Raw genomic sequence first — 20,426 nt, forward strand, 5'->3', positions numbered from 1 at the left:
TGGAGAAAAGGTAGCCTCTTCAACAAATGGTGCTGGGAAAACTGGAAATGCATATGTAGCAAAATGAAATTAAACCCCTCTCTGGGGCTGGCTGGGGATGTGGCTCAAGCGGTAGCGCGCTTGCCTGGCGTGCGAGCAGCCCGGGTTCGATCCTCAGCACCACATACAGACAAAGATGTTGTGTCTGCCGAAAACTAAAAAATAAATATTAAAAAAATTCTCTCTCTCTCTCTCTCTCTTAAAAAAAAAAACAAAACAAAACCAAAACCCTCTCTCTTACCATGCACAAAACTCAACTCAAAGTAGGTCAAGGACCTAGGAATTAGACCAGAGACCCTGCACCTAACAGAAGAAAACAGAGGCCCAAATCTTCATCATGTCAGATGAGGCCCCGACTTCCTTAACAAGACTCCTAAAGCTCAACAAATAAAATCAACAATCAATAAATGGGATGAATTCCAACTAAAAAGCTTTTTCCCAGCAAAAGAAACAACCAGTGAGGTGAATAGAGAGCTTACAGAATGGGAGTTTTACCACACACACATCAGATAGAGCGCTAATCTCCAGAATATATAAAGAACTCCAAAACCTTAACACCAAAAAATAAACAACCCAATCAATAAATGGGCCAGGGAACTGAACAGACACTTCTCAGGAGGTGATATACAATCAATCAAACATATATGAAAAAATGTGCAACATCTCTAGCAATTAGAAATGCAAATCAAAACCACTCTAAGACTTCATCTCACTCCAGTCGGAATGGCAGTTATCAAAGATACAAGCAATAATAAGCCAAGCATGGTGGCGCACACCTGTAATTCCAGCAGCTTGGGAGGCTGAGACAGGAGGATTGTGAGTTCAAAGCCAGCCTATGCAAAAGTGAAGTGCTAAGCAACTCAGTGAGACCCTGCCTCTAGATAAAATACAAAAAGGGGCTGGGGATGTGGTTCAGTGGTAGAGAGCCTGGGTTCAACCCCCAATACCAAAAAAAAACCCAGAATACAAGTATCAATAAGTGTTGGCGAGGATGTGGGGAAAAGGCATACATTGCTGGTGGGACTGCAAATTGGTGCAACCAATCTGGAAAGCAGTGTGGAGATTTCTTAGAAAACTTGCAATGGAACCACCATTTGACCCAGACTTGGTCTACAACCAAAGGACTTAAAATCAACATACTACGGTGATGTAACCACATCAATGTTTATAGCGACTCAATCCACAACAGCTAAACTATGGAACCAACCTAGTTGCCCTTCAGTAGATAATGGATAAAGAAACTGTGGTATATAAAGAAACAATGGAATATTACTCAGCATTTAAAGAGAATAAAATCATGGCATTTGCAGGTAAATGGACGGAGTTAGAGAATATCATGCTAGCAAAGTAAGCCAATCTCTCAAAACCAAAGCTCAAATATTTTCTCTGATAAGTGGATGCTAATCCATAATGGGGGGGTGGGCATGGGAAGAGTGGAGGAACTCTGGAAAGGGCAAAGGGGAGGGGGCATGGGGATAGGAAAGATGGTGGAACGAGATGGACACCATTACCCTAGGTACATGCATGATTGCACGTATGGTGTGATCCTACTTTGTGTACAACCAGAGAACTGAAAAATTGTGCTCCATTTATGTACAATGAATCGAAGAGCATTCTGATGTCATGTATAACTGGTTAGAGCAAATAAAAATATATTTAAAAATTCTCTAGAGATACAGAATAAAAAAGATTTTTTTTTAAGCGAAGTCCATTTTTAAAAGCCTGACAGTCTTTGCCCATCTGCCTGAGGCCACTGGGCCATGCCAGACCTCCGTCTCCTGGGCCAGGAGAGTGCCCAAGAGAAGTCATCCTCTCCTCTGACCAGCAAGAAGGGAGGCACGTGGCAGCAGAGCACGGCTCCCACATGTAGGGGAGGGACCCCAGCACCCAAGAAATTAGTAAATACATCAGTACACACAGCTGGACCTGGTTTCCTTATCTTTTAGGGAATGTGAGAAGAACTTTGACCTTGGGGAACTGAGGAGGTCACAAGCAGGCACCTCTGGGTGTGGAGGTTCCTGGGATGAGGGAGCCTCCCTATGGGGAACTCTCAGGGCCACCTGCAGGCCCCACATTGCTGGATCCTGGGGCCGGTCAGTGGGATGACCATGTCTTTAAATTTCCAAGAGACTTTTTATTGTTCTTTGGGCTTCCTTCTCGAAACAGAGGGTCCAGCTCTTGTTCCACACCACTAGTCTGTGGTTTGTAACTGTGTCTGAGAGGCACCAGATGCCATGTGGCAGTTCAGCAGACACCATGGCCCTACCTGTGATGCCAGCAACTCAGGAGGCTGAGGCAGGAGGATCCAAGTTCAAGGCCAGCTTAGCAAGGCCCTGTCTGCTAAAGCTCCATCATAGAGGTCCTCCACTGAGCTCTTCCACTGAGCTCCTCCACTGGATTCCACCACTGAGCTCCTCCACTGAGCTCCACCACTAGACTCCACCACGGAGCTCCTCCACTGGACTCCACCACGGAGCTCCTCCACTGGACTCCACCACTGAGCTCCTCCACTGAGCTCCACCACTAGACTCCACCACGGAGCTCCTCCACTGGACTCCACCAAGGAGCTCCTCCACTGGACTCCACCACTGAGCTCCTCCACTGAGCTCCTCCACTGAGCTCCACCACTAGACTCCACCACGGAGCTCCTCCACTGAGCTCCTCCACTGAGCTCCACCACTGAGCTCCACCACTGAGCTCCACACTGAGCTCCACCACTGAGCTCCTCCACAGAGCTCCACCACTGAGCTCCATCACTGAGCTCCACCACTGAGCTCCTCCACTGAGCTCCTCCACTGAGCTCCACACTGAGCTCCACTACTGAGGTCCTCCACAGAGCTCCTCCACTGAGCTCCACACTGAGCTCCTCCACTGAGCTCCTCCACTGAGCTCCACCACTGAGCTCCACACTGAGCTCCACCACTGAGCTCCCCCACTGAGCTCCCCCACTGAGCTCCTCCACTGAGCTCCACCACTGAGCTCCACACTGAGCTCCACACTGAGCTCCACACTGAGCTCCACACTGAGCTCCTCCACTGAGCTCCACACTGAGCTCCTCCACTGAGCTCCACACTGAGCTCCACTACTGAGGTCCACACTGAGCTCCACACTGAGCTCCACCACTGAGCTCCCCCACTGAGCTCCTCCACTGAGCTCCACCACTGAGCTCCTCCACTGAGCTCCACCACTGAGCTCCACACTGAGCTCCTCCACTGAGCTCCACACTGAGCTCCACACTGAGCTCCTCCACTGAGCTCCTCCTCTGATTGCCTCCACTGAGCTACCAGTCCCCAAGTAAGGCCTTACATCAAATAATGTGGGATGTAAGCTTTCTTATTTTTTTTTTGTACTGGGTTTGAACCCATGGGAGCTCTACCACTGAGCTATGGCTCCAACCCTTTTTATTTTTTATTTTGAAACACGGTCTTGATAAGTTGCTAAGACATGCCTGATCCTCCTGCCCCAGCCTCCCAAGTCAATGGGATCATGGGCGTGGCCATGGCACCCAGCAAAACGCAAACTCTATAGCGGAGACACAATTTCCCAACCAGGACAAGACCGGGGGCGCCCTTCCTGTGCTTGACGCGACCTTGACGGATTCTTCCAACAATCCCATTTCACGGTGAGGCAAGCCAGGCAAGCAAACCATCCAGGGCCATGTTCCCAGGTGCCCCTGGTGGGCGCTGGCCCCACTCTCCACCGAGGGTCCTTCACTGCTGCCGAGCCAGGGAGGTTTCATCTTGCTAAAGATCCGATTCTCTAACTCCCCAGAGGGGACGTTTAAAAAGAAGAGCAAGCGGATCCCACGAGCCTCACGGGCACAAGGACTGAAGCCAAGTGCCTCCCTCACCCAGCATCTGCCAATGGGTTTGCTGGCCACCTGGCCACCTGCACCACGCGAGCCCCTCCTAGGAGCTGAGCCGCCTGGGGAGGTGTAGGCAGCTGGCTCCGCCTGAGGCCTTGGGAGAGCAGGCGTAGCCTCCAGGTGTGTAGGGAAGTCTGAGAACTAGCCTCCATGCCCTAACCCACGAGCAGCTACTGCGTGAAGGTACCATAGAGAGTGCTGAGTGCTGGACAGGTGGGTCCCAACCACATATCAGACCCCTTCACACAGCTCCTTCAAACACGGTACACGCGCCTGCTTGGAGCCCAGCCCAAGTGGGAGCTAGGCACCCCTCCGCATGCCTGGCCAGCCTATGGAGGACAGCTAGGGCAGCTGTGGCCCCATGTGCCATCACCCTGCAAGGAGTGAAGGCCACAGCCTGAGCAAAGGCCCTGTGGCAGAGGCAGCACAGATAGGAGGGAGCAAGAGGAGCGAGATGGGGCCAGACCTGCCAATCCTGGTGCCGGGTGGCAAACACAGAAGAGAAGTGCCCTAGGCTCTGTGGATGGTCAACCAAGGAGGGCTCTCTCCAGGGCCATGGGCAGCCCCCACCAAGGCAACTCCTACCCGCAGGCCCTCTCAGCAGATCTAGACTGGCACAGGAAGGGACAGCTGCCCAGCCTGGGACACTCAGAAGTCAGGAGCCCATCCACTTGGATGGTGCTCCCAGCGGTCAGACCTCCCTGTGCTGGGCTAGTTTATGATCCGGAGAAGTGGACGCACACCCGGACAGCTGCTGAGAGCGCTCACAGGAAGTCTATGCCAGGCCCAGAGATGGCCCTGCTGGTCCCTGCCAGACCCCTCTGAAGGTCTGGAGCCTGGGGCAGCATGCACCAGCAGCCCCTGGCATGGCCTGGCTCCGTGGATGCGCCAAGCCGTGTGATCTGGTGGAGAGACAGGCAGCCCAGCAGGTAATGAGAGGGGGATGAAGTCAAGGTGAGGCCCGAGCTCAGGCCGGCCAGGCACCGCTCCTTATGTAACGCTGTGGCTGCCTCTGAAGGAGCCACGGAGCAGCCACTGCTGGCCCCATGGCCAAGGCAGGGCCTGGTGGCTCAACGCAGCCCTGGCCAAGACAGGCACAGCCGCTCCAGTGGCCTCGGTAAGGGGCTTTCGGGGGAGGGGCCCTCACCCCTCAAATGTCCCTGGTCAAGGCCCTGACGAACCCCACCGAGGGCCACAGCACTAGAAGCCACCAACAAGGTCTGAATCTGGCACCGGCTCTAGAGACCCTGGCAGCATCTACCCGGTGGGGCTTGAGTCGGCCACACACAGCCACGTGTGGCCACAGGAAGGGAAGAGGCCCAGCACCCCAGGCACCGGGGAGTGTGACACAGCTCGATCCGTGCAGCAGCACCGTGTGCACAGGCCCTGCCGTGCCTACCACCACCAGCAGGTCCGGTCCCAGATCCCAACGACAGTAGCCTGTGCCAGGGGGAAGGCACCCTCTGCCCAGGGCCCCTTCCTGGTCCTTCCAGGCCCAGCTCCCCTCAGCCTGGCGGGGAGCCTGGTTGTTGTTGTTTTTTTTCTAAAAGCACCTTGCAAAATGGACGTCAGAGAAGCATCCCCGCTCCCCCATCCCCACCAAAGACCGCGCAGCCCCGGGTCCCCATCTACCTCCAACCATTTCAGAACAGAGAAGGGGACGTCAGAACCACACTCCCTGCAGACATCCAGGGACCCCGGTGGAGGGAGCCGCTAGTGCTGCCCGAGCCGCCCAGACTCCAACATGACGCTGCTGTCAGACAGGCAGGAGGCAGGCTGCTCCTGAAAGCCCGCAAGCCCCAGCGAGCGAGCAGCGAGCACGGCGTTGTTCATGGAAACAGGTGCTAGCAGCTCACGCGTGGCCCCAGCGATGACCCTGGTCCCCAGGCGTCACCACAATCTGCCTGCCTGCAGCAATGCAGGACGGAGAGAGCCGGACGCGCACCTCTGCTCCGCTCACGGAACAACCGCACCAGCCACAGCACCACTCCCACGGCCAGCACCTCCCCAGGGCCCGAGTGGCAAGGAGACCAGGCTGCCCCGCCATGCCAGCCTCTGCAGCAGCTCCCAACCCCAGGCTTGGGGCACAACCGTGCCACACGCTTCCTCCCCCCACACCCGCGCTGCCCACCTCGCCAGCCCGGCAGTGGGCATCTTTCTAAAAATCTCCCAGCCTGGGAAGCCCAGCGCTTCTCACCGTACTTCCCCCGACACCATCCTGAGCTGCCACGGCCACATCCCAGACCCGGCAGCGAGTCAGAGTCAGCGGACTCAGCGCCGGAACATCTGTGCAGCACAGGCTGTGGCAGCGCCAGGACGCGAGACCCGGATCGCCGCCTGGCAGCCCCAGAGCCGCATGCACACGGCCTGCCACCAACGCTGCGCTGCAGGCCTGCAGCCACCCCAGGGAGGGCCGCGCTGCTCACCGCTTTCTTCTCCTGCCTCCTCAGCAAGGGATTCTTTATGCTCGGCGGAGGGTGGGCGTGCAGGGAGGCATCTTCCTCCCTCGCCAGCCGATGCTGCGGCCCGGTCTCCCGACTGACAACAGGCAGGGTGGACTTCTGCTGGAGAGCAGCTTCTGGGGGAAGGCTGGCCGTCCTGCGCGCCCCCCCTCACATCCCTGCCTCCTCGTGTCTCCAGGCCCGGTGGTACCGGCTCCCCTGGGAAGCTGTAGCCGGCAGCTGAGGCACAAACTAAAACACGGCATGGATACCGAGGAGCTGACGTCACACGAAAACAAGCTGCTCCGCACGAGCAGGGCTGAGGGAGGACGCGCAGGGGAGGGCGGGGAGCCCACTGACGGTCCTGCAGGCACCCAGGGCTGGGATTCGGGAGTAGCAACGGGGGCAGGCAAGCAGCCTCTGACCTACATCCGGTGGGCTCCACAGACGCTGAGCACCACGGGCACCAGGCCTGGGCCGGGATGGGGGTGCTGTGGTCCCAGCCATCGCGGGCCAAACTCTGGGGTCAGGTGGCCTTCCGAGTTGCTGCACCACCACATGCAGGGGACAATGAGCACTGGCAGCTGAGCTCCCCAGGGAGGAGAGAACCCCCTCCTGGCATGAAACCCACGTGCCACAGCCTCAGGCGGAAGGTGCTCAGCACCCAACGTGGTGAGGTGCCGGGCTGCAGCAGACCTGGGCCACCGATGGATGGCTTGACCCCCCACCCCCACCCTGGTGCCCAGCAGTGGGAGGTGGGGGACAGCACTGGCCTGGGCCAGGAGTGAGGCCGCCTCCCCGGAGCCTGCCTGATGCTCACACTGGTGGGCTCCGTGCTGCAGGACATGGGAGGTCACAGGGGACTTCTGCCACCCTGCCCTCAGCCAACAACCCGCGGCCCTGCGGCAGGTCCAGGGGTCTGGGAGGGGCTCCTCCCACTGGAAACTCTGCTGCCACGGCCATGAGAAGGCTCCAGGGTCCAACTACGTGCTATGTTTGATGTCTCTGATGGGCTGGCATTTGAAGTAGGTGACCCTAAAGAGCTGTCCCTCTCCGGATGGTCGAATCTAGAGAGGGCACGAGACTTGCCCTGCAGGGAAGTTTCAAGTACGACAACCAACACATCCCAGGCCTCCTCCCCTACGGGGCCCGCACACTTCAGGCCAGGTCACCAGGGACACCCCTGTACTCTAGAGCCCACTGCAATGATCCGCACCGCCTGGCCCTCAGTCTGCTCACCCGGCCTCACCCAACCTTTCCACCGCAGCCACAGGAGCCTCTCCCACACTCTGGCTCCCTCGCCACCCGACTGCCCCGGCACTTCCCCACGTGGCCCTGTGCGACCTGAGGAGCCCCTTCCCCCAGGGACCCGAGCCAGCCAGCTTCTCAATGCGTCCCTCCCGGTCACCTCCTGTTCTGCTGGCCCTGCCACAAGTGAATCACGAGACAACTGTCGGGCTTGTAAGTCTGTGTCCACCGCAGGCAGTGGCTCAGGGCACCTCTGCAGGGCAGAGGCACCCAGTGGTGCACAGGCACTTCAAGGACATGGCACCAAGCAGAGGGCCGGCCCAGCCTCCTGGAGGGTGGACGCACCACAGGCACGAGGTGCCCTAGGCCAGCTGGATGAGCACTGGCTCTCCATCAGTGACTGGCTGAAGGAAGAACAAGAGCCACGAGGAGGCCTTGAGGGGCGAGCACAGCTCGTGAACCTGCAGCCCCACTCACCCAGGGCCACCCCCAGAGGCCGTGAGTGCCCACAGCTCTGCTTGGCCCCCGAGCCCAGGGCCCCGAGCACCTGGCCGCCAGTGGAAAGGCCTGCAGGCCCAGGGACACACAGTCACACAGCAACAGAACCACGCTGGTCCTCGGCAGGAAGAGCAGACTGGCCTCGGGTCCGACGTGGACACCACACCTTCAGCGTCCCTTCGCGACACGGCCCCAACCAGCTTCTCTGTCCCAGTCCCTTCCCAAACGCCCAGCTCTGCAGAACTCGAGAATGTTCAGGCTGACCGGGCAGACGGCTGATTTTGTTGGACACCTATTTTAGGCAGAAAAGTAGTTTTCCCATTTTGTTGCGATGAGCGAGCCTGGGTGTCTCACGCACCGACTGACAGACAGACAGACCTGTGCCCAGGGTGGTCACAGCGCTACGCCAGCTGGGGAAGCCTGGGGTGACCGTCCACCCACGGAGGAGGTGCTCGGCCCTGGCAGACAGTCCTCCACCTACAGGCAGGGTCCCCGCCCGCACTTGGCTTCCTCAGCGGGGACGCGGCAGTGGGCTTGGGCACACCTGATGGGACCTCCCGGGCCACCTGCCCCGAGGAGGCTCCAGGGCCCTCCCGATGCACTGATCCTCACGTGGTGCCCTCTTACAAAGGGGAAACCGAGGCACAGGGCACCCTGCCCGCCTGCCTAAAGTCACAGAGGGCTCCTAGCAGGACAGCAGTGCCACACAGCTCCAGCGCCATGCCCTCCTGCACCCGAGGTCAGGCTGCCCCAGACAGGCTGTCACCTCAGCACACCAGGCCACCGGCAGCCCACTGTGGGGACCGCGACCCGCGGCATCCCTCTGCCCACTCTGCTTCTGAGGCCCTGTCTGGGTCAGGAGGCACCCCAGGCTTCAAAATTGGAAAAGAGGTGGACACAGCCAGGACACCCCAGGTGGAGGAGGTGAGAGGCCTGAGGGCAGGGGACATGGGCAGCAGGGGACATGGGCTAGGGACACGGGCAAGAGTCAGGCCTGGAGTGAGTCCACCATTCAGCCAGCCCCAGGGTGCCCCATGGACATCAGCACCGGAGGGGACAGGAGACCCCCATCCTGTTGGGCCTCCACCTGAGGCAGCATAAAGCCACCAGGTGCTGGGGAGTGGGACCGCACTCACCACCACCCCACAGGAGGCCGAGGGCAGCTGGAACTCCACCTGGCCACCAATCACGGTACCCAAAGCGGCACACGGCATCCTGCTCCCTGAACCTGCAGAGGTGACCTCATCTGCAGAAGGCTCTTGGCAGACTGTTTGTCATCACGTTCAGATCTTGGATGAGTGTCCTGCCACCCAGGTGCCCTGCACCAGCGACCACCGTGCTCATGAGCAGAGGCAGGCACACAGAGAGGGTGTGCAGCACCATGGCCCCCCGGGCGCCGGGGGCTCTGAGGGAGCCAGCCTCGCTGCCCCTCACTCTCCACCTGCAGGCCCAGTACGGGGCCAGTGCCCAGAGCCTCAGCAGCACCAGGCTCTGGAGGGAGGGCAGGCCTGGCCCACGACCACTGCACCTGGCTGTCCTCCCAGGAGGACGTGTCTTCATCTAATGAGACCACATGGACGGGCTGTCCTTGGGGTGCTCAGAGGTCACGCTGGCCCTCCTGGGTCACAGGTGCCGCTGAGCTGACCCCCACTCATGGGGGTCACCTGCCCACCCACTCTGGACAGCCTCGGCCCACGGCCTGGCTGGGCTGTCCAGAGTGGGTGGGCAGATGGAGATGAAGCACCCTCCAGGTTCTGTCTGGAGACTCGTGGGGCTGTCCAGCCAGGGATGGAGCAGCGTGGCTGGCCGTGGTCACTTGCTGGAGGAGCTGCTCCTTGGCTCTCAAAGCCCTGCTTCAGTCCCTTTCCCCGGGAAGATGCCCGTGGTGGCTCTGACCTGCAGGCCACCAAGTGTCCAGAGTGAGCCCACCGGCTAAGGGACCTGCGCTCACTGCACCTGGGGTCCAGGGCTGAGGTCACTTGTGTCTGAGAGAAGAGACATTGCCGTGGTCAGCTGAGGGGTCAATGCCACCCTGGACATGGACATTTGTTCCAGGATCAAAGATCAAAACACAAGAAACAAAACATTCCCACCACCAGGGAGAGCTGGACAGGGAAGCCTTAACAGGCCCGCTGTGGGAGAGCTGGACAGGGAAGCCTTAACAGGCCCGCTGTGGGAGAGCTGGACAGGGAAGCCTTAACAGGCCCGCTGTGGGAGAGCTGGACAGGGAAGCCTTAACAGGCCCGCTGTGGGAGAGCTGGACAGGGAAGCCTTAACAGGCCCGCTGTGGGAGAGCTGGACAGGGAAGCCTTAACAGGGCGCTGTGGGAGAGCCATGCGGGGACCCATGTGACAGCAGGCACTGCCAGGCACAGCAAGGGCCCGGCCTGAGGACACGTGGCCATGCCTGTGCAGTCTCGGGCACACGGGAGCCGGCAGTGGGGCCCAAGGTGCCCACGCGTGCCACAGGAGCCCCCGTGCCCCTGCCCCCTCAGCCTCCCACTGCCCAGCACGTTTTGGAGCAAGTGACCTCGGACATCAGCGCCACTAAGCAACCTCTGTGCTTCAAGGAGTGACAGGAGGCCATGGGGACTCACCCATCTAGGCAGCCCACGTTACCTCATGGTCTTCACCTGCCCCAAACCAGCAGAGCCTGGATTCCTCAGGCACCACCGCCCCCGGCAGTCCTGGCCCAGAAACACTCCCACCCCGGGAGGGACCCTCACTGCTGGACAGCAAAGCCCAGCCTCCCAGCCACACCCTACGGCATGCCCCGTCATGCACTGACCAGCACCAAGGAGCTGACCTGGAGGCCACCGGCACAGCTCCCCCAGACTGAAGTCCGTGAGGGGACTGCAAACCAAGTGACCAGTCCAGTGTTCCAAGAACCGCACCTTGTATGAGAGCCTGCAGTGGCACTGCCCATGAGGGCCAAAGGTGGGTCAGCCCAAGGAAGTGTGAACCCTAGCAAGTCCACGTTGACTCAGCAGGAAGAGGAAGAGCGGCAGCGGAGGAAGTGTGAACCTAGCAAGTCCACGTTGACTCAGCAGGAAGAGGAAGAGCGGCAGCGGAGGAAGTGTGAACCCTAGCAAGTCCACGTTGACTCAGCAGGAAGAGGAAGAGCGGCAGCGGAGGAAGTGTGAACCTAGCAAGTCCACGTTGACTCAGCAGGAAGAGGAAGAGCGGCAGCGGAGGAAGTGTGAACCTAGCAAGTCCACGTTGACTCAGCAGAAAGAGGAAGAGCGGCAGCGGAGGAAGTGTGAACCTAGCACGTCCACGTTGACTCAGCAGGAAGAGGAAGAGCGGCAGCGGAGGAAGTGTGAACCTAGCAAGTCCACGTTGACTCAGCAGGAAGAGGAAGAGCGGCAGCGGAGGAAGTGTGAACCTAGCAAGTCCACGTTGACTCAGCAGGAAGAGGAAGAGCGGCAGCGGAGGAAGTGTGAACCTAGCACGTCCACGTTGACTCAGCAGGAAGAGGAAGAGCGGCAGCGGAGGAAGTGTGAACCTAGCAAGTCCACGTTGACTCAGCAGGAAGAGGAAGAGCGGCAGCGGAGGAAGTGTGAACCTAGCACGTCCACGTTGACTCAGCAGGAAGAGGAAGAGCGGCAGCGGAGGAAGTGTGAACCTAGCACGTCCACGTTGATTCAGCAGGAAGAGGAAGAGCGGCAGCGGAGGAAGTGTGAACCTAGCACGTCCACGTTGACTCAGCAGGAAGAGGAAGAGCGGCAGCGGAGGAAGTGTGAACCCTAGCAAGTCCACGTTGACTCAGCAGGAAGAGGAAGAGCGGCAGCGGAGGAAGTGTGAACCTAGCACGTCCACGTTGACTCAGCAGGAAGAGGAAGAGCGGCAGCGGAGGAAGTGTGAACCCTAGCAAGTCCACGTTGACTCAGCAGGAAGAGGAAGAGCGGCAGCGGAGGAAGTGTGAACCTAGCACGTCCACGTTGACTCAGCAGGAAGAGGAAGAGTGGCAGCGGAGGAAGTGTGAACCCTAGCAAGTCCACGTTGACTCAGCAGGAAGAGGAAGAGCGGCAGCGGAGGAAGTGTGAACCCTAGCAAGTCCACGTTGACTCAGCAGGAAGAGGAAGAGCGGCAGCGGAGGAAGTGTGAACCTAGCACGTCCACGTTGATTCAGCAGGAAGAGGAAGAGCGGCAGCGGAGGAAGTGTGAACCTAGCACGTCCACGTTGACTCAGCAGGAAGAGGAAGAGCGGCAGCGGAGGAAGTGTGAACCTAGCACGTCCACGTTGATTCAGCAGGAAGAAGAAGAGCGGCAGCGGAGGAAGTGTGAACCTAGCACGTCCACGTTGATTCAGCAGGAAGAGGAAGAGCGGCAGCGGAGGAAGTGTGAACCTAGCACGTCCACGTTGATTCAGCAGGAAGAGGAAGAGCGGCAGCGGAGGAAGTGTGAACCTAGCACGTCCACGTTGACTCAGCAGGAAGAGGAAGAGCGGCAGCGGAGGAAGTGTGAACCCTAGCAAGTCCACGTTGACTCAGCAGGAAGAGGAAGAGCGGCAGCGGAGGAAGTGTGAACCTAGCACGTCCACGTTGACTCAGCAGGAAGAGGAAGAGCGGCAGCGGAGGAAGTGTGAACCTAGCACGTCCACGTTGATTCAGCAGGAAGAGGAAGAGCGGCAGCGGAGGAAGTGTGAACCCTAGCAAGTCCACGTTGACTCAGCAGGAAGAGGAAGAGCGGCAGCGGAGGAAGTGTGAACCTAGCACGTCCACGTTGACTCAGCAGGAAGAGGAAGAGCGGCAGCGGAGGAAGTGTGAACCTAGCACGTCCACGTTGATTCAGCAGGAAGAGGAAGAGCGGCAGCGGAGGAAGTGTGAACCTAGCACGTCCACGTTGATTCAGCAGGAAGAGGAAGAGCGGCAGCGGAGGAAGTGTGAACCTAGCACGTCCACGTTGACTCAGCAGGAAGAGGAAGAGCGGCAGCGGAGGAAGTGTGAACCCTAGCAAGTCCACGTTGACTCAGCAGGAAGAGGAAGAGCGGCAGCGGAGGAAGTGTGAACCTAGCACGTCCACGTTGACTCAGCAGGAAGAGGAAGAGCGGCAGCGGAGGAAGTGTGAACCCTAGCAAGTCCACGTTGACTCAGCAGGAAGAGGAAGAGCGGCAGCGGAGGAAGTGTGAACCTAGCACGTCCACGTTGACTCAGCAGGAAGAGGAAGAGTGGCAGCGGAGGAAGTGTGAACCCTAGCAAGTCCACGTTGACTCAGCAGGAAGAGGAAGAGCGGCAGCGGAGGAAGTGTGAACCTAGCACGTCCACGTTGACTCAGCAGGAAGAGGAAGAGTGGCAGCGGAGGAAGTGTGAACCCTAGCAAGTCCACGTTGACTCAGCAGAAAGAGGAAGAGCGGCAGCGGAGGAAGTGTGAACCTAGCACGTCCACGTTGACTCAGCAGGAAGAGGAAGAGCGGCAGCGGAGGAAGTGTGAACCCTAGCACGTCCACGTTGACTCAGCAGGAAGAGGAAGAGCGGCAGCGGAGGAAGTGTGAACCTAGCACGTCCACGTTGACTCAGCAGGAAGAGGAAGAGCGGCAGCGGAGGAAGTGTGAACCTAGCACGTCCACGTTGACTCAGCAGGAAGAGGAAGAGCGGCAGCGGAGGAAGTGTGAACCTAGCACGTCCACGTTGACTCAGCAGGAAGAGGAAGAGCGGCAGCGGAGGAAGTGTGAACCTAGCACGTCCACGTTGACTCAGCAGGAAGAGGAAGAGCGGCAGCGGAGGAAGTGTGAACCCTAGCACGTCCACGTTGACTCAGCAGGAAGAGGAAGAGCGGCAGCGGAGGAAGTGTGAACCTAGCACGTCCACGTTGACTCAGCAGGAAGAGGAAGAGTGGCAGCGGAGGAAGTGTGAACCTAGCACGTCCACGTTGACTCAGCAGGAAGAGGAAGAGCGGCAGCGGAGGAAGTGTGAACCTAGCACCTCCACGTTGACTCAGCAGGAAGAGGAAGAGTGGCAGCGGAGGAAGTGTGAACCTAGCACGTCCACGTTGACTCAGCAGGAAGAGGAAGAGCGGCAGCGGAGAGACGCAAGGGCCAAGCCACGAGTGAGCCCTGCGGCCCAGACAGGCCCAGACGGGTCCCCACAGCACACACAAACACGAAGACCAGGGCCAGCATCATGACCTGAAGAGACAGACACAGGAGGTGCCCGTCCCCACCCACAAGGTCATGAAGTGGGCACTGGACTGAAGACCCGCACCAGCCCTCGCCCAGCTCTCCTGGAGGACTGAGGGAGGACGGGCCTGCTCCCTCTGAGACACACCGCCCCACACCAGGGCCAGAACAGGGCTCTCCATGCCCAAGCCTGGTGCGGACCTCAGGCTGGACAACGAAGCCGGACACCCCAGGGCCATGACGGTCCCCCCGCAGCTTCCCATCCAGCCAGGCAGAGGGCAGCACGTGAGGGGGTGCAGGTCAGAGACTAGCCACGCTGGCCACCCCTGGGCCCCAGTACCCGGCTTCTGACCTCAGCGAAGGCTCCACGGAATGTTCTGACAAAGCTGGGTGGGCCCCAAAGCCTCGGAGCCAGCCCGGCTAAGCACCTCGAGGACCCACTCATGTGCCCAGCGGCATTCTCTGCATGCCCGTGCCAGGTCACACCCCACTTCCACTGTTGGGCTCCTGCACCCCCATGCCCAGGCCTCAGCTGCAGTACCCTGGGGCAGGCTGGCCTGGGGTGCACAAGTGCCCCCGAGCTGCAGCAGACGCCCACAGTGTGTCAGCACAGCCAGAAAGTCATCCAGGTGGCAACAGACCGCTCAATGCCCTCCTGCTGACCAGCAGTGTGAAGGCAGAGGAGCACACAGACAGAGCGGCCCCTGACATCCCCCCGTGACACCGGCCCTGTTATACTCTTTATGTGCCCATAAAGACACCCTTTCTGGGGGCACGCCCCTCCTGAGAGATGCAGGCACCCCAGGACACATTGCCACCAGGGCCACCCTGCAGGGGATGAGGACCCGGGCACTGGAGTGCTGGCCATCTGCTCAGAGGCCTCCCTGAGCTGTGCCACAGGCTCTGCACACTGCCCTGAGCCATCCAGGACTCCACAGCCGGCCTCATTAGTATCCCCTGGCCCACCCCAGCAGCTCCCCGAGTCGTCCTGCCCAGGGGAGCAAACTGCACTCGGGCCAAATTCCTGCTGCTCCTCGACCTCACCACCCACCCCGCTAGTCCTTCTCCCTCACTGGCCCAGCTGCCCAGAAAGGTCTCACGGAGCGGCTGGCCCTCACCCAGCACCTTCTCAACGTGGGCTCCAGGTGCCGTCAGAAGGACACAGAACTCCCCCCTGGGAACCCCACTCCTGGCTGCTTCCCTCGGTCCCTCCAGACACCCAACGTGGAGGTGAACAAGCCGAAGCAGGGGCATCCAGTCGGCTGCCTGGCTTCCCTCCTGGGGGCAGGTCAGGTGCGCCCGGGACCTTCTGCTGTGCCACCAGGTGGCAGAGCCCGTCCCCTCCCTAACGCAGTGCCCACCAGACTATAGGCCTGGGAAACCGTGAGAGCACCAGGCACAGAGGAAATCCCAGGAGGCCATGATGGCTGCCCACGGACATTAGCCCTCAGTGAGGGCAGCCAGCCCCAGCCCACAACACGCCAACCAGGCTCCAAGCATGACCCGCCCCTGGCAGGTGGGGGACGGGCCCAGCACTCACTATCTTCTCCAGGACAGGGCATGCCGGGCTGCTCGGGGACACTCGGGAACACTGCGCAAGAAGAAAGAAAGCCGCGTTAGTTCCTGCTGCAGCTGACCACGGACATGTGCCCCTGGCTCTGAGGACTTGGAGCTGCTCCTTGGGGCAGAACCACACAACCACTGACCAGCTCTGTGGGGCTTCCAGGTCCCCAGAAAACCCAAGGGAGAAGCAGCCAGCGGCATCCGGACAGCAAGAGGTCAGGAGAATACAGACCTGCACCAATGAACTCACACGGAACGGGAAGGGCGGCAGCGAGCCTGAAAACTGACTTCCAAGAGCACATTAGGTCTCTTCTTCCCGAGCATGGGAGTTCAAATTAATAAATACCTACCTGAGCGTCGTCCACTAACGGTCAAACAGACGCTCAGAAAGCACTAGCACTTAGTTAAGGGGCAGGAGCACAGCCCAGCGGCAGAGCACCTGCCCAGTAGGCGTGAGGCCTGGGTGGGTTCAACCCCCGTCCAAAACACAGACAAGAAAACTCAGGGGAACTTTTTCTTATTCTACAAAATAAAGTGAATTTTTCAGGTACCAGAGCTTTAGCTGTAGAGATGTATCCTTTACCATCACGACAAATAAGTGACTTAACCTGAGAGCTGCACTTAGAGGAAGGGCTAGACCATCAGTCATTTCAACTGGCTGCCTGCGGGCCTGGCAGAATGACAGGGTAAATGAAAGACCAAGGGTGGCTTGGGGCTCTGATCCCCACTCTCAGGCTCAGGGGTCCACACCCACATCCCTGGAAAACAACTGGGCAGAGCCTGGAGTGGCCTAGGATGCGGCTGGCCGACGGGGGGTGACATCTGTGGCCCCCAGAGGCACCCCTGGAACCCGAAGGAGCTGGACAGCAGGTCGAAACTCCCGACCTTAGGACAGGACTGAGATGTGACCCGCGACCTGGCCTCAGCATGCCTGCGATCAAGCCCCAGCTCCCAAGAGAAAGTCCAGGCTGGGGACGGCTCGGTGGAGGGCTGGCCTGGCACGTGTGCGCAGGGAGGGCTGTGAGGCCACACCACTGCCGGTGCACCAGGGGCCCTACATGGCCGCGGAGCCCAGAGCACGGTGAAAACTGGAGCCAGGAGAAGCTGGCCCAGCAGGAGAGAGCAGGGAGGGTCCACGGCCAGGACCACCCTCTGCCTGGGGAGAGACCACGGCTTGCTGACTACGGGGCTAATAAAGAGTCAGAGAGAAAAATCAAACCCAAACGTATTATATTCAACGTCCATCGATTCATGGCATCATAAGATTTTAAACTGCAATCTGATCCCCCAGGCGGCCTGGCAGAGATGCCCACAGACGGGGGTGGCCCCCAGGGACACTCATCTGCGAGAGGGCAGGGCCAGCCATCACTCACCATGGATGACGAGCCCTTCACACCTGGGCTGACAGGCCAGGCGAAAGGCTTCCTCCAGCTCCATCTGTGAGGACACAGTGCAGGGGTCACCTGCGCAGGGCAAGAGACACTGCTGAGGCCACCGCAGACAGAGGGGCCCGAGACGGCGCTGGCTCGGCACAGCAAGTCTTGCTGCCTGAGACCAGCCACCCTGGGGCAAGGTGTGCGAGACCAGCCATCCAGAGCAGCGAGCGGCCAGCCCTGGGCCTCCACATAAGAATCAGTTAGTCCCCCCCAGGCAGTTCAGTTCCCTGCAGCTGAGGGGCCCTAGAAGAGCCAGGCAGCAGGCAAGACCAAGAGCCCTCTGCTAGTCTGGACAAAGACAGAGGTGCGGAACAAGCCTCGCGTGACAACGTTCCCACCCAGAGCAGCTCTGCCCACCCCCTGCAGAGAAGGGGCGGCTCCTGGATGTCCCCATCACCCCTTTCTAGACAATGCGCAGGAGGGAGAGGGCGGGAACAGACGTGGACAGGGAGGAGGGAGGGGAGGCGGGGGCACTAGAGAAGACAGAGTCAGACATGGGCAAGGAGGGAGGTGGACACTGCCTACCCCTGACCCCCCCACTCTCCTGAGGAAAGCCACTTGCAGGCAAGGCCAGACATGAGAAAGGTCAGGGGAGGGTCAGGGCCTGCCCACAGCCTCTCCCGCTGTTCATGACCAGGCCTCCAGTCCCTCTGTCCACCCCTGCAGCCAATCCCACCCCAGCTGTCCCTGAAGGGGGAAAGGGGGCCCGGCAGGATTAATTCCTTGGTGGACATCTCTCCCTGGGAGGGGTGCGGGTGAGGCCCGTGGAGGACAGAGGCCCACCTTCGCTGTCCACCCACTTGAGGGTGAGTGGGTACTCCTGGCGCAGCCGGCACATGTCCCGCACCTCCTCGCAGAGCTCATCGAAGGTCGTGGCCGCGTCCACACTGGTGATCAGGATGTCCCTGAGGCAAGAGCACACAGGTGGTCACCGCGGTCACATGTGATGAAAATACTGCCTATTAAACAGACTGCTGGCTACAGGTGAGCTGAGACTTTCCCCAGAGATAGCACCAGCGTCCCTCTACAAACGCACAAAACACAACCACTGACCAGCTCTTTAGAATTCCCCCAGGAACACGGCCCCACCCCTGAGGACGGAGCCAGGGCAGACGCCCCCTGGTGGAGGCAGGGCAGTGGCACTAGAAGCCATGCTGCCACAGGGGACCCAGGGGTGGACACAATGGGTCAGCTAAGCCCTGTGGTGCTGCCACAGGAAAAGAACCCAGTCAAACCTCCCCTGGACCTCCCAGGTGCAGACCACGGCACCCCTGGAAGTAAGAGCTTGCAGGAAGTGGAAAAATCAAACACTCTGCCAAGTGGCTTCCCAGCCAGGAGGGGGCCGGGCCAACTCCTGCACTGTGGCCTCCTGCTACTTCCAGGTGCTTTTTTGGAAAACCATGTCACACGACATCATTGCCTTTTATCTTTTCTTCCTCAATGGGATGTAGACCTGAACAGGGACCCTGGGTGCCCTCCCTGGTTCCGGGGAAACCAACCTGCCACTCCCCAGGAGCCAGTAGGACGTGGCTCCGTGCCCTGCCAGGGAGAAGTCCCCTCCGCACAGCTCTCAGCAGGACCTCTGCCAAGCTCACTGAGGTTGTGGGGAAATCTCCCCGTGTGAGCCCAGGGTGGGCAAAACCCGAGAATCTCAGAGTCCCAAGCAACAGCCATGGCCCCAGCCTCCCACCAGGCCATCTGAGGACGGAGGACCTGAGCCCAGCCCACAGTCCCCCAGCCCAGCAGCCCAGGGTCTGGCAGAGAGCCTCACCTGACCCATGCCACACCCCAGGGGAGGGGAAATGCCCCAGTTGCCTGCCTGGAGCTCTTGAACTGGCCGCCCCGCACTGTCCCCAGTGCCCCACGTTCTCCACAGGGACTGACCCAGCTTGTCTTTCCTGCAGCCTGCAGCATCACGGCAGACAAGGAAAGTAGGCCACAGGAGCACCCCTAACCCACTGGGGGCGCTCTGGAGTCCAAGCTCCCCCCACCTGTCACCTGGGGCTGCCCAGACCTAGCACCCACACTGCAGGCACTCTGGTGGCCTGGCCAGCATTACTCGTCCTGCAGCCAAGAATTCAAGATTCTTGAGGGTCCACCACCTCTCGACCTTTGACCCCTTCCTGCTACCAAGAGGAAGCTACTCTCTTTCCCAAGAAGGCAGGAGGCCGCTCCTGTAAACCCCAGGGCTTCAGCACTGCCTGGCAGGAGGCTGGCCACTGCCCGGTCGCCTCCCAGTCCTGGGAGAAGCGTGCCTCTGAACCCTTTAGGACACAGCCCTGGGCGGGGGTCATCAGGAGTCATCAGCAGCCTAACTCCCTGGCCCTGCACAACCCTGGCAGACTCCTGGATGACCACGGGGTGGGACTTGAGACCCCATCTTGGGCCACAGAGGGTTGGGACAGGTAGGGGACTAATTCTCGGCTAAGAATAGGTTTCAGTGGTTGGATCCTCATCTGTGGCCCGGTGGCCTCCCAAGGGGCAGGGTCTCACCCAGGCCCCCAGCACACCTTCTGTCCTGGACAAAGTTTTACCCAGACCCAGGTCTTTCCAAAGCTGAGGGCTAATCTAGGCAGCCACTGCTTCAGTGTCCAACCCTGAAGAGGTGCTCTGCAGAGGCACTCAGGAGCCAAGGGGGAGGCGGGGAGTGGGTGGGAGGACCCTCTTCATGGAGATGAGACACAGAGAGGGGGAGGCAGAAGGAGAAGGGGATGTGGAGGACATGGAGGAAGGGGTAAAGGACAGAGGGAGGGTGCAGGGAGAGAAGCAGAGGGGGAGGGGGGATGGAGGGGAGGGGGGATGAAGGGAAAGGTGGAGGAAGGAGAAGGTGCAGGGAGGGGGGCAGGGGAAGGGAGGGGGAGGGAGGGGAGGGTGGAGGAAAGAGGGAGGGTGCAGGAGCAGGGGGAGGGAGGGGGAGGGAGGGGGGATGGAGGGGAGGCTGGAGGAAGGAGAGGATGCAGGGAGAGGAGCAGGAGGAGGGAGGGGGAGATGGAGGGGAGGCTGGAGGAAGGAGGGAGGGTGTAGGGAGAGGAGCAGGGGGAGGGAGGAAGAGATGGAGGGGAGGCTGGAGGAAGGAGGGAGGGTGCAGGGAGAGGAGCAGAGGGGGGAGGGGGATGGAGGGGAGTGAGGATGGAGGGGAGGGTGGAGGAGGGAGAGGAGCAGGGGGAGGGAGGGGGAGATGGAGGGGAGGGTGGAGGAAGGAGGGAGGGTGCAGGGAGA

At 59.9% G+C, this 20,426-nt stretch overlaps 1 protein-coding gene across 3 annotated transcripts in view; it reads right to left on the reverse strand.

The window, feature by feature from the left end:
- Prkcz (protein kinase C zeta) overlaps positions 1 to 20,426 on the reverse strand; it is an 87,626-nt gene that overhangs the window by 65,070 nt on the left and 2,130 nt on the right. For all 3 annotated transcript variants that reach the window (XM_077109990.1, XM_077109989.1, XM_077109988.1), the window contains exons 2-4: positions 17,991 to 18,112; positions 17,145 to 17,234; positions 15,749 to 15,799 (exon numbers count right to left, since the gene is read on the reverse strand). In XM_077109990.1, the coding sequence (XP_076966105.1) occupies positions 15,749 to 15,799; positions 17,145 to 17,234; positions 17,991 to 18,112 (263 nt within the window). The remainder of the gene's footprint in view (positions 1 to 15,748; positions 15,800 to 17,144; positions 17,235 to 17,990; positions 18,113 to 20,426) is intronic.

The sequence above is a fragment of the Callospermophilus lateralis genome, chromosome 7 (genome assembly GCF_048772815.1).
Source record: "Callospermophilus lateralis isolate mCalLat2 chromosome 7, mCalLat2.hap1, whole genome shotgun sequence".
NCBI classification, from domain to species: Eukaryota; Metazoa; Chordata; class Mammalia; order Rodentia; family Sciuridae; genus Callospermophilus; species Callospermophilus lateralis.